Source organism: Notechis scutatus, chromosome 11 (genome assembly GCF_049901735.1).
Source record: "Notechis scutatus isolate UNSWTSFEM ecotype Mainland chromosome 11, rNotScu1.2, whole genome shotgun sequence".
Taxonomy (NCBI): domain Eukaryota; kingdom Metazoa; phylum Chordata; class Lepidosauria; order Squamata; family Elapidae; genus Notechis; species Notechis scutatus.
Genome location: NC_142019.1, coordinates 917,501 through 930,867, shown reverse-complemented (window position 1 = coordinate 930,867; position 13,367 = coordinate 917,501). Strand labels below are relative to the sequence as shown.

Below are 13,367 nucleotides of genomic sequence, written 5' to 3'. Positions count from 1 at the left end.
GGACCATTTTTCACATTTAGGACCGTTGCAGCACCCTCATGGTCACGTGACTTCCATTCGGAGGCTTGGACACTGGCTCCTATTTATGACAGTTGCAATGTTTTGCTTAGCAACATACAATTTGGGCTCAACTGTGGTCATAACTCGTGGACTACCTGTATTGAATTCATAGGGTGGAATTCATTCAGAATCATACTGACGATTGTCCGGACAAAAAATACATCCCTTCTCATTCAGATATTTATTTTGAAATAGAATAGTATCCATCGCCTTTCCTTTTCTCTCTCTTTTTTTTTCCCTGCTCTTTCGTTGACTGCTGTAAAATAGAATTTAATTGTTCCCTATAAAAAGCTCAGGCCTTGCATTACATTCATTATTCATAGAGCAGCATCGTTGGGCGTCAAGACAGAATAGCAACACGCCCCCCCTCCCCCCCCCCCCGCTTGGCTACGGAATTTGCAATGTAAAATCCAACCCAGGGAAGCAATAAAAGGAGAGGAGGATAAGCGTGAGAGTATATGCATCAATATTGACTTATTTATTGCAGTCATGGATGTGGCAATTTCGGGACAGCAACATTTCTGAAACCATCCTAAAAAAGAGATTATTTAAACCAGGAGTCTTTCAGAAGAACAGCGATGGCTCTGCGGATCAGGGAACAAAGCGTTCAGCCAAACGATATTCCGTGATGTTGATGGTGGTTGGTTGTCACTTCCATTTCCCTCCTAGCTTAACTGATGTGGATTGGTGTCTCAAGGGAAGTTCAAATGTGTTTATTATAGCTCCACTTTTCCAGTCCTCACAATTACATGTAATACTAGCTTGGGTATCCCTGCTTTGCTATGGAACTATGTGGTCGGGCTTAGTTTTTGGGGAGGAAAATAAGGGGGAAAAAATTCTGCCTCTGCCTATCTGCATCCATCAGTATTCATCTGGCTAGCGTCCTCTCTCTGTGTGAGAGAGTTGAGGGCTGTTTGGAAAGTGAAACAGTATTTGCTGTGTGAGCAAGAAGGAGACAGCAAGGAGCCTGGGCGTGGCTTAGCTCAACTGTTCTGTGCTAAAGCTGCTTGGTGCTCTGAAACTGAAACTCCTCTCCTCTGCTTGTGTTTTGCATTTGGAAGAGATTTCTTTTCAGGTGGGGAGCGGGAGTAGAACTCCTTAGCATCAGAGCGTATTAATAGCAATAACAATAATATAGGAAATGCTAATGCTCTGATGGTCATTTTGAAAAATCCTTTCTTAGTGAGCACCTAGAAGCCAAGAGGAACATAGGTGCCAAATTTCAAGTTTGTAGGTTTTGCGGTTCTGGAGATTTTGTGATGATGTGCGAGTGGTATTTTGCTTTTATATATATATATAGAAGATTGGGAAGTACTCCGTAGCTGCCATAACAAACTCTAACCTGTTCCTGAAAACTGCCAACTAATCATTGGACTACAACCATGACTGCAAACTCTGGCATTTGTGCTCTGTGCTTAGTATTGGTTGTCAAATGGTGGTCCTTAGACCCCTGGAGGTGGGCATGCGATGTCACCTCAGGGGGTCCGTGAAGGCTTGAAGAAAGGGTATGGCTTAAATCTTGAGTTAAGTCTGGGGGGGGGGGGGCTCTAAGGTCCATGGTTACAAAAGGTATTTAAAGGGTGTCCATTGTGAAGAGAAGGTTGAGATCTACTGGCACAGAACAATCAAAAATTGCTACCATCCAATGCTTGTTTCCATATTTTAAGAGTTAGTAGGTTTGTGTTTCTCGGCAGATTTAAATAAAGTAGCTATATGCACTTCAGGCTTAACAGTTGCTTGTTGCTTGTTGCTTAAGCAGTCTCCTAATACACATCACTCATGTTGCACTACTAGTGATTGTTTCTGTAGAGCTTATTCAGAAATGGTACTTAACTCCAATTGAAATGTGGCAGAGGTTGTTCAGCCTAGGACTGTAGCCCTGAGCTTAAACATTCCCAGAAGCAAATGACATTGAAATTAGGAGTGAATATTTAAAACCAGGATAATAAGTCTGCCTGTGACTCTGCAAGGTAGAAATGTACTACAGGTAGAAATGTACTGCATGTTCTGCAGGTAGAAATACAAATATGAAAAATCCCAAAGGTGGTTTTTCAAAAGGCAGTTGGACTTCCTTGGTTTTCTCCTTGAAAATGTTTCGAAGCGAGACATTTTCAAGGAGAAAACCAAGGAGGTCCAACTGCCTTTTTTAAAGCCACTTTTGGGACAACTGTGGCCTGGATGATGGAGAAACTCCAGTGACATGAATGTGAAAACTGCCTCTCCACTCCTTTTGTAACAGTAATGGAGAATCCGATGAGCAGCTCATCACCTCCTTCACGTATTCATGAAGATGATGGCTCAAAGGAGAACACTGAGGTGCCATCTGGGTGAGTAGCTTATTATCTAACTTTAGAGTGATGCCTTCGTCACTCATTTTCTCTCTCTCTCTCTCTCTCTGTCTCTCGTCCCTTTTCCCAACTTGATGAGCACATCACCTGGGAAATAAGAATGACCTTCCAGTTCTCACCGCCTTTTCAGTTTTCATGTGCAGTAACGTAAGCATTTCAACTGTAGTGGGATTTGAAAGAGTGCAGAAAAGAGTAAGGAAGGTGATTAGGGGACTGGAGGCTAAAGCATGCGAAGAACGGTTTCAGGAATTGGGGATGTCGAGTTTAAGGAAAAGAAGGACTTAGGGGTGACCTGATGTAGCATCTTCCAATATTGGAGGGGCTGCCCCAAAGAAGAAGTCAAGACAAGAAGCAAAGGATGGAAACTAACAAGGAGAGAAGCAATCTAGAACTAAGGAGGAATTTCCTGATGGTTATAATAATTAACCAGTGGAACAACTTCCGTCCAGAAGTTGTAAATGCTCCAACGCTGGAAGTTTTAAAGAGGACATTGGACAGCCATTTGTCTGAAGTGGTATAGGCTTTCCTGCCTAAGCAGGGGGTTGGACTAGAAGACCTCCAAGGTCCCTTCCAACTCTATTATTCTGAATTACAATGGCATTAACCGAGTTGGGCTATTCTCTCCGAATGGTTCATTTTAGCCCAGGCCTAATATCCTTCTGAGTTTGTGGGAGAGGATTTAAAAAAAAAAAAAAGGATTTATTCGGCCTGTTTGTCGCCTACCTTTCTCTCGCTCTGACCTGATAGGGGGGAAAAAAACAAAAAACCCACCCAAGCCCCAAGCTATGGCAGCTGCAGTCATACGTTTCCCAGTGAGCTGTTTTCAGACAGATGAATGTGCTGCGCCCAGCAATTTATTACCATGGGCTCAGAACGCTGTGGAACCACACGGTGGTGTTTCCTATCACTCCAAGGTTGTTTCGTTTTTAAAAGAAAAATCCTTCCTTTTTCTTTTTTCTTTTTCCTCCCCAGTGCAACAATCAGCGGTGGTGTGACCATAAACGAAAGCAAAAAAAAACGAGAGCAGTCTAGATCAAAGTCGGCATCCCAAACAGACTTAGAAATGGTGCCTGAAACCTACTGAATAATAAAACGCGGGTTTTTTTTTTTTTTTTGCCTTCGGTCCTCCTGTGAAGCTTTCAGCCCTTTATAATACGGAGCTTTTGCTCTTCTTACAAACAAAATTTATTCCCCCCCCCATAACACACCCCGCGGAGGTCAGAAATCGTTCTTCTCCCTGTGCAAGGCCAGCTTTTTCTTTGCAACAAGCAAGGGCGGCTTTTTTGCCACCCAGGGTCCCTTATCAGCTGCTCTTTGCCGTGCCCACTCTCCGAACATGTCTCAGTTATGACATTTTGGAGGGGCCGAGCGGATGGAGATGAATTGGCGCACTGAGCGTAGCTGTGTTTTGCGGGCAACGGGAACGTGGGAGACGATCCGAATCTCTTCTCTCTCTTATTTTTTCTTTCAGGCTAAATCATTCAGAAGGATCGTGCTGTGGCAGCGCCTCCCAGTCTGCCAACCGTCCCGATTTTGCCGAAGACCTCTTGCAAAACCAACTGTTGCGCCATGATTCATTTAGTACGGCTGATAATAGCGAACTGAGGCCGGAGGAGGAGGTGAGCGGAAATGCAGCCTCTTAAAAGATTTCCTCCTCCACCTACTTCTTCTCTCCATTCATCTTTTGTGCATAAAGGGGCGGGGGGAGAAATCCATTATTTATATTTTAATTATGGCAATCCTGCACCCCCTTGCAAGGGGTTCGGGAATGGGGGTCGCCCACAAATAAAATCCTCCCGTTTCCCCCGCCCAGCAGGTTGTGATGATTGGGCTGGAACGGAAGCTGCCTCTTGGCACAGGTGAACGAAAAGGAGTCCTCGACTTACAACGGTCTGTTTAATGAGCGTTTTGACATGACAACGGGTGCTGACAAAAGGGGCTTGGGACCCAATTTGCAAACTTAGCATCCCCCCCCCAACAGTCACGCGATCCAAATTCAGATGCTCGGCAACCGACTCATATTTACGACGGTTTGCAGCGTCCCCGGGGGTGTGTGTCACGTGACACCCCCTCCCCGCCCTTGGCGACCATTGACAAGCCGAGTCAATGGGGAAGTAGATTCTCTTAAGCATCAGTTTGCTCACTCGACAACGGCAGCAATTCGCTTCACGCACGGCGGCAAGGAAGGTCGTAAAGCGAGGCGAAACTCCCCTGACAGCTGTCCTTTCTTAGCAATGGAAAGTTTGGGGCTCTCTTGGTGGTCGTAAGTCGAGGACTCCCTGCGGTTTGTTAAAAAAACGCGGGAGAGGATAATGTCTTTTTAAACGAAGCGAGCAAACAAGCGATGGGTTTTGAATTGTCTCCCTAACAGCAGAGAGCCAAGAGAGGAGGCTGGTCTAAAGGGCGGAAGAGGAAGAAACCGCTAAGGGACAGCAATGCCCCCAAATCCCCCCTGACGGGCTATGTGAGGTTTATGAACGAACGGCGGGAGCAGCTCCGAGCCAAGAGACCCGAGGTCCCGTTTCCCGAAATCACCCGGATGTTGGGCAACGAATGGAGCAAACTCCCTCCGGAGGAGAAACAGGTACTGCTGTATTACAGGTACTGCTGTATTCGCCTTTCCCCCCCTTCGGGCGCAAAGTTTTCTGGCTGGGCTCTCCAACCCTGGGCCCCCTTGAGGACTGGTGGACTTCAACTCCCCAGCTGGGGAATTCTGGGAGTTGAAGTCTTATTAAGTCTTCAAGGGGCCAAGGTTGGAGAGCCCGTTTTTTTTTTTTAATGGCATTGGATGGCATCTTCACTTTCTTTGGGGAAGCCAAAAATAAAAGAATCCCAAGGATTCAATCCATAGCACTGATAATGTTACTTAGCTGGGTAATGAAATGTCAGAGAGCATCAAGAACCCCACAGTTGTCGTCCTCTTCCTCTTTCTCCTCCTCCTCCTCCTCCTTCCTTCCTTCCTTCCTTCCTTCCTTCCTTCCTTCCTTCCTTCCTTCCTTCCTTCCTTCCTTCATCTTTCTTCCTTCTCCTCCTTTTTTTCTCCTCCTCCCTTCCTCCTTCCTCCTCCTCCTTTCTTCCATCTTTCTTCCTTCTCCTTTCTCCTTCTTCTTCCTTCTTCCTCTTCCCCCTTCTTTCCTTTTCCTCCTCCTCCTTCCTCCTCCTTCTTTCCTCCTTCTTTCTTCCTTCATCCTCCTTCCTCTTTCCTTCTTCCTCCTCTCCTCCTCCTCCTCCTTCTTCCTCCTCTCCTCCTCCTCCTTCTTTCCTCCTCCTCCTCCTCCTCCTCCTCCTCCTCCTCCTCCTCCTTCCTTCCTTCCTTCCTTCCTTCCTTCCTTCCTCTTTCTTCCTTCTCCTCCTTTTTTTCTCCTCCTCCCTTCCTCCTTCCTCCTCCTCCTTTCTTCCATCTTTCTTCCTTCTCCTTTTCTCCTTCTTCTTCCTTCTTCCTCTTCCCCTTCTTTCCTTTCCTCCTCCTCCTTCCTCCTCCTTCTTTCCTCCTTCTTTCTTCCTTCATCCTCCTTCCTCTTTCCTTCTTCCTCCTCTCCTCCTCATCCTTCTTCCTCCTCTCCTCCTCCTCCTCCTTTCCTCCTCTCCTCCTCCTCCTCCTCCTCCTCCTCCTCCTCCTCCTCCTCCTCCTCCTCCTCCTCCTCCTCCTCCTCCTCCTCCTCCTCCTCCTCCTCCCTCCTCCTCCTCCTCCTCTCCACAAACCCCACTCTCTTTTATTACTGAGAATGTTTCCTAGCCGGGTAATGAAACGTCTGCAAGAAAACCACCAAGTTCAGAGAGCACCAAGGACCCCACCCCATTCTCCTTCTCCCCCCAAATCCCCACACCCTTCTAGCACTGATAAGGTTACCTAGTTGGGCAATGAAACGTCTGCAAGAAAACCACCAAGCTCCGAGAGCACCAAGGACCCCCACAGTTGAAACCTCAGCTGCACCTACTCTCTTCTAGGGGAGGATGCTTTCTAAAAGACACCTTCCCCTTGGACCTGTCGTTTTTCAGTCATCTCATGAAGCCGGTTAGCCCTTTCAAGGAGGCAAATGAGTAAGTGTGACAGGTAGGAACGTGCCTTGGTGCACGGAGAACGTGGGGAAATGTCAAGGCAGGCTGATGGAACGCTGCCGCCTTTACATTCTCCGGTACAGCTGGTGTCTCGGGCAAAACAGATACACACCGAAAGAACAGACTGAACAGGATGCAGATTGGAAATGCGGGGACAAAAGGGATGATAATTCACCTCCCCTTTGAGAACGGCCGCTCGCCCATGTAGGGAAAACACCCAGCGTATAACGGGGGGAGGAGCCTTGCCTTGTTCTTCTTTTCGGTCCAAAGGACGAAACCCAAAGGAGGTTGGCTGACAGGCTGACGTGCTTCATTTAGTGAATTTTTTCTCTGTCGGAAGCCGACCCTCGAGCAGCCGCTTCCAGCTTCCAGGGTCTTTAAGGGGTCTCCTCAGAAGCAAGGCCTTGGATTCCCTTGGGTATATAGGAGAGGCAATGTCCTGTTAGCCCCTTTGCCTTCCTGAGTGGCTTGCAAACTCGGGGGAAATAAATCAGGCTGGTGGACACAGGGACCAAACAGAAGCCACAGGAGAAATGCAAAGCAGGTCACACCCACGCATGGACAAGTCCAAAAAGCCACTCGCAGAACTTGGCGACGTTTGCAAAAAAACAAAAACAAAGCACCAACCCAGCTCAGAGAGCTCCAAGCCCCCATCCCAATTCCAGATTTTCATTGGCAACAGGACCTCAATACCTCCGCGGGCCTCGCTTTTCCCTTTACACAGGTAGTCCTCCACTTACGACCGCGGCTGAGCCCAAACATGCCTGTCGCTGAGTGAGGAATCGGTTTGAGCGAGTTTTGCCCCCCCTTTTTACGACTTTTTCTCTCCCCCAGTTTCTTAAGCAAATCGCTGCGGTTCTCAAATGAGTAGCACTTCCCCCTTACGTTTTCCTGGTCAGAAGGTCGCAAAAGGGGAATCCACTGCGACCGTCGTAAGTGTGAGCCAGGGGCCAAGCGCCTGAATGTAAGCCACGTTGACTGTGGGGGATGCTGCCATGGCTGTAAGCGTGAAAAAACGGGCCCAAGTCCCTTTTTTCCCCCAGTGCCGTCGTAACTTTGAACGGTCACTAAGCAAACTGTTGTAAGTCATATGCTGACCCAAACTCTTGTCCAATAAAACAAACATGAACCAAAGGGAACAGAAACCTTTTAATGAGTCTTACAAATCCCCGGTTAAAAGGCTGCTGCAAACGAATTAACTCTGATAAGCACGAGCCTCGCCAAAACTGTGCGAGGCTGCCAAGAATAACAGATAAGAAATATTTTACAACACAAGAGTCTTCAAATACCAGCTTAAGATACTGTAATATCCACGAGGTTGAGTTTCAAAACGTCTTTGCTTCCTGCAAAGAACGTCCGATTCACGGCTGGGTTCTATCTTCTTGAAGGAGGGGCCATTACCTTGCAGCCTTACTCCCGAGTTGCCCGTGCTGCTGCAGCTGCTCTTTCCTGCGAGCAACCCTGCGCGCACGTACACTTAGCACAGGCTCCTCGGGAACCTCCTCATCGTTGCTGCCAGCCCCCACAATCTCTGAAGGCAGCAGTCCACTCCCTAATGGTCCTGGCCCCTCATCTGAGTCCTCGCTCTCCTCAGCCGTCCGCACCTGTTGCCGGCTAACCACAACAGTCGGTTGATGCCTGTTGTCATTTTGCCTCCTTCGAAAACACTTTGGAAGGAAGTTAATATTCAGGCTGCGCTGTAGCAATACATTGTCGAGAAATGCAGGGGATCGTAGGGTTTTTTCGCTGCGGCACTTTAAGACGGGTGGACTTCAACAAAGCTGGCTGAGGAATTCTGGGAACTGAAGTCCACCCGTCTTAAAGGAGCCAAGGAGATCCCTGCGCTATAAAGTTGCCTTCATCCATCAAGGACGCCCTTGCCTTGTCGTTGACAGGCAGGTAGAGGCCGAGTCCGCTCTGCGTCATCGCTCATAGGAGGCTCTGACAGCAGCAGGAAACAAAGCGAAGGAGGAAGGAGGAGAGGGGCTTTTAATCCGCACGTTCACGTCTTCATCTCTTTTTGAAGTTCCCTGCACCCGTCCACAGCACCCTTTGAAGAGCTTTGCAGCCCAGCCGGGCTCCCTTCATTAAGGGAAAGTGACAGGCAGCTCCAGGCAAACTTTGATATGATTTCTTTAGAACCAGATTCAAGCACATCACTGTTGATAGGAAAGCTAAACTTTGATGCTTGATCCATCCACCCATCCAAAGACAGGAGGACAGATGAGCAATTAAACCTGCGATAAGCGTCTTCTGCTCTCTAGTTATACCAACAACTTATCTCTCTCTCTCTCTCTTTCTCTCTCTCTCTCTCATATCTAATCTACTATCTGTCTGTCTGTCTATCTATCTATCTATCTATCTATCTATCTATCTATCTATCTATCTACCTTTCGTCTTTCTTTCTTTCTTTCTTTCTTTCTTTCTTTCTTTCTTTCTTTCTTTCTTTCTTTCTTTCTTTCTTTCTTTCTTTCTTTCTTTCTTTCTTTCTTTCTTTCTTTCTTTATCATTGATCTATCTATCTATCTATCTATCTATCTATCTATCTATCTATCTATCTATCTATCTATCTATCACCTTTCTTTCTTTTCTTCATCATTGATCTATCGATCTATCATATTCATCTATCTATCATCTATCTATCTATCTATCTATCTATCTATCTATCTATCTATCTATCTATCATCTATCGATCTGTCTATCATCTATCTATCTATCATATCTATATCATCTATCATATCTATCATCTATCTATCTATCATATCTATATCATCTATCATATCTATCTATCTATCTATCTATCTATCTATCTATCTATCTATCTATCTATCTATCATCTATCTACCTATCTACCTATCATCTATCAATCTTACCTAATCAATCCTTCCATCACCTATAGCTCCCTCTCTCATCCATCCATCCATCCATCCATCCATCCATCCATCCATCCATCCATCCATCCATCTATCCTTTATTTATACCTTCCTCTTTCCCTCCCTCCCTCTCCATCCACCCATCATTTATATATCTCTTCCTCTCCCTCTCTTCCTCCTTCCATCCATCACCTATAACTCCATCACTCCTTCCCTCCCTCCCTCTCCATCCATCCATCCTCTATATTAGGAGCCTCAGTGGCACAGTGGTTAGAGGGCAGTACTGCAGGCTACTTCTGCTGCCTGCTGGCTGCCTGCAATTTGGTAGTTTGAATCTTACCAGGCTCAAGGTTGGCTCAGCCTTCCATCCTTCCAAGGTGGGTAAAATGAGGACCCAGATGGCTGGGGGCAAGAGGCTGGCTCAGCAAACCGCTTTGAGAGGGCTGGAAAGCGGTATATAAGTCTTAAGTCCCGTTGCTACTGCTTATATCTCCCTTCTTCTCCACCCACCCACCCACCCACCATCTATATCTCCCTCCCTCTCCCTCTTTCCCAAGATTTCTATAGTTTAAACCCACAGTAAAGCCCGAGGTGCAGGCACTTCACCCTCGGACAGATCTACCCTCGAGTTACTCACAGCCATTCACAGGGAGACGAAATGAGAAGCACAGCCCACATCCTGAAGCTGAGAGGGTCACCACTGAGCAACTACGAACAAAATGCCAAATTCTAGTTTGATATTAACACACGGGACGGTACCGAGGGGGTATTCGTCCCCGCATTACATTCTTGGGGGAACCGGAATTCGGCGGCTGAATTTCACACCTCTCCGGCTTCCTCACCCAGTCAGCCAAGCACAGGGGAGTGATTGTTGTGTCGTTCCAGCGCTACCTTGACGAAGCCGACCGGGATAAGGAGCGTTACATGAAGGAGCTGGAGCAGTACCAGAAGACGGAGGCCTACAAGGTGTTCAGCAGGAAAACCCAGGACAGACAGAAGGGCAAAACACACCGGCAAGGTACGGTCTCTGGAACCCACTCGCAGGGTCCTTTTATAGCAACGCGGGTCACCCTCGACTCAACAACCACAACGGAGCCCAACATTTCCGTTGCTAAGCGAGACCGTCATGGAGTTGAGTTTCGTCCCCGTTTAATCACCCTCCTTGCCACTGTTGTCCGAGGGAATCCCTGCAGTTGTCAAGTTAGCCACCCAGTTGTTGAGGGAATCCTGCTTCCCCGTGGACTCTGCCTTCCCCGGAAGGCCACAAAAGGGGAATCACACATGACCCCGGGGGGGGGGGGGGCTGCTGACGACCGTCATAAATACGAGTCAAGCATCCCAATGTAAATCACATGACCCCGGGGATGCCACAACGGTTGCAAGTGTGAAGAACAGTTCGTTAAACGACCTGCTGTACGTCGAGGACTGCTCGTATAATGCCTTGTTGTGGGTGTTCTTTTTTTTTCATGCATTATGTCATACACGGTAGCCGCCCAGGTATCGGGACCAAGCACACAATAAACCACAAATGTGGTTGCAGCTGCAGCTCCTACAAGCTATAACTGCTGAGATAAGAAGAGGTTGAGTAGGGTGGCCGGAGACATCCTAGGTGCCTGGGTGAATTGCGTCCCCTTCCTTGACTGCAGAAGCACTTGGATTTCCCTCTGAGTGGTATTTCAGTCAGAGTTTTCAGAGGATTTCTGCTTGCATTCTTTCATTTACCTACATCTACACATGCATACTGTCAGGGCTCTGACAATACAGCCCCCATTCAGATCATAAGTCACTAGCCGCATCTCTCACAATAAAAAAAAAAAGATTTATTAGGAGTGACCATGTTGGCGTTACCTGGGTGCAGCCGACTCTAAGACATATCATTCATTTCACCCTTGACCCTGGTCTTCCCCCCACCCCTTGGATGTATATTCTCCAATGGGACACATCCGTAGCTCTCGAGTAATAATCTTGCGTGCCAACAGCTTTGGCTGCCTAGCAATTATCTGAAGCATTTAAGGAACACACTCCTTTCCCCTCACTCCCTTTCTGCTGGCGACTAAAAAGACCAAAGAAGTATTTTTTTTAATTGACACATGCATGCAACAATCACAGCGCCTCCTTAACTTGACAACTGCGATTGGGATCAGAACTTCAGAGAGTAGCGTGGTTAAGCGAGTCACCCCTGATTTTTATGACCTTTTTTTGGCCATGGATGTTAAGCGAATCACTGTAGTTGTTAAGCAAATCATGCTGTTGTTAAGTGACTCTGACTTCCCCCGTTGACTTGCGTGTCAGAAGTGGCTGGGAAAGTCTCAAATGGTGGTCCCATCATCCTGGGACGCTGCAATCATTGTAAACACATTGTGAATTTACTCCTCGTCTTGTCTGTTTCAGAAGGAACGCGCCCAGCTACCCATGACCATCAGGTAAATACCTTACATTTTTATGATAACATCCGGAGCTGATTCTTTTCTCATTAAGTGTTACTGGAATTAATTGAAGAGGCATTGAGGCCCTCTGTAGTTAACAAGCAAGCCTGCTGAAAATAGAATGAAACAGAATGAAATATCTTCCCATAGATTCAGGCCTGTCCGTTGCGTTGTGGTTCGCTGGCAGCCTGTGCAGTCAGCAGTGGAATTGGACAATGGGGAAGAAAGGGGACCAGTCCGGGAGTCTGGAGAGGACTCGGACGAGGGTCCTACGTCCGATGCAAAGATGGGGCCAATACCGTCTGGGAGTGGGGTGCTGCCTCCGGAGCCTCTGGAGTCTGGCAGCAGTGAGGAAGAGGACCCAGGGGAGCCTGTTCCCAGTGTGCGTGTGCACAGAGCTGCTAGAAGGCAAGAGCAGCTGAGACAAAAGGGGTGACTCGGGAATAAGGCTGGGAGGTGATTGCCTCCCCTAAGGGATAAAAGTCAGGCCAAGATGACGAAACCTTTGCAGGAAGCAAAGTCGTTCGTTTGGTTCAGATTCATTCTTGAAGCTCTTTGTACTTCGGTTGGTTTTTCTTTCTAGTTCATTTGACACTTCTGTTGTTGGCAGCACTTCACAGGAAAGAAAGGTGGGTGCTTATCTCGAGGGACTTCTTTGAGATTCATTACCGGCTGAGAATGAAAATAATCCCCAGCGTTGCAATACAACAAGACTTGTTTTTAAAATAAGCGTGTGCTTAATTACGGCCTCGGAAGCCTTGGTCAGAACATGCTGGTAGACCTGGACCAGTTGCTTAAGACTCTGCAAAATGTAATCTCCAACCTTAAAGAGAAAACAAGAACCTCACTGTTGGGATTGGTGATGCTAAGCAAGGGAGAGAAACACCTCCCCCGCCCCCATTTTGGTATCCACGTAGCAAGTGGTCCCTTTTCATTTCTGCACCGTCCTTTGCAGTTCTGATGGTTGGGATCTATTCTGCATTAAGTGACTCACCCGAGGGCAAAGGTGGCGGCCATACCATGCAACCGTGTTATTCCTCTGGAATTTTCTCAGCACCTGGCACTTAGGATCACCCTTGCTGGATTTTTGTCCTTTCCCCACACAGAGTAGCGCGGCTAAATGGCTCTTCCCAACAGTATCGTTTTCTGGAAACTTGGGGATGATGAGCAGACTGAGCCCCAGGGAGGGAGGGGTCAAACGCGTCTCGAGTCCCTTCGCGCGCCCACAAGCGATCTAAGTCCAGCCCACCTTGGATTCTGTCGGCCCTTATCTACCGCCAAAATTGCACCATTAGTAATTCAGATTCTTTTAGATTGGTGTCAACCTTGGCAACTTTAAGATTTGTGGACTTCAACTCCCAGACCAGCTTTTCTGGCTGAGGAATTCTGGGAGTTGAAGTCCACAAGTCTTAAAGTTGCCAAGGTTGGACACCCCTGTTGTAGACCGCTTAAGCTTGCAATAAACCCTTACGTACATTTGAACTGGGTTTCTGATTTTCCAGCCCTTGACACTTGACTGACCATTCATCTTGTTCCATGGCCTAGCCAGCGCAAAAGACAACGCCTTCTTAGTGGTGGTCCTATCATCTTAGAACTCCTGG

At 47.5% G+C, this 13,367-nt stretch overlaps 1 protein-coding gene across 39 annotated transcripts in view; it reads left to right on the top strand.

The window, feature by feature from the left end:
- Positions 1-13,367, top strand: part of HMG20A (high mobility group 20A) — a 49,832-nt gene that overhangs the window by 26,319 nt on the left and 10,146 nt on the right. For 12 of the 39 annotated variants that reach the window (XM_087972444.1, XM_087972443.1, XM_087972446.1 and 9 more), the window contains 5 exons: positions 2,300-2,387; positions 3,880-4,027; positions 4,780-4,992; positions 10,226-10,358; positions 11,732-11,763. In XM_087972444.1, the coding sequence (XP_087828570.1) occupies positions 2,302-2,387; positions 3,880-4,027; positions 4,780-4,992; positions 10,226-10,358; positions 11,732-11,763 (612 nt within the window). In that variant the 5' untranslated portion in view covers positions 2,300-2,301. Of the gene's footprint in view, positions 1-2,299; positions 2,388-3,879; positions 4,028-4,779; positions 4,993-10,186; positions 10,359-11,731; positions 11,764-13,367 lie in introns of all 39 variants that reach the window. The other 27 variants (XM_087972453.1, XM_087972452.1, XM_087972454.1 and 24 more) reach the window with 7 other exon arrangements.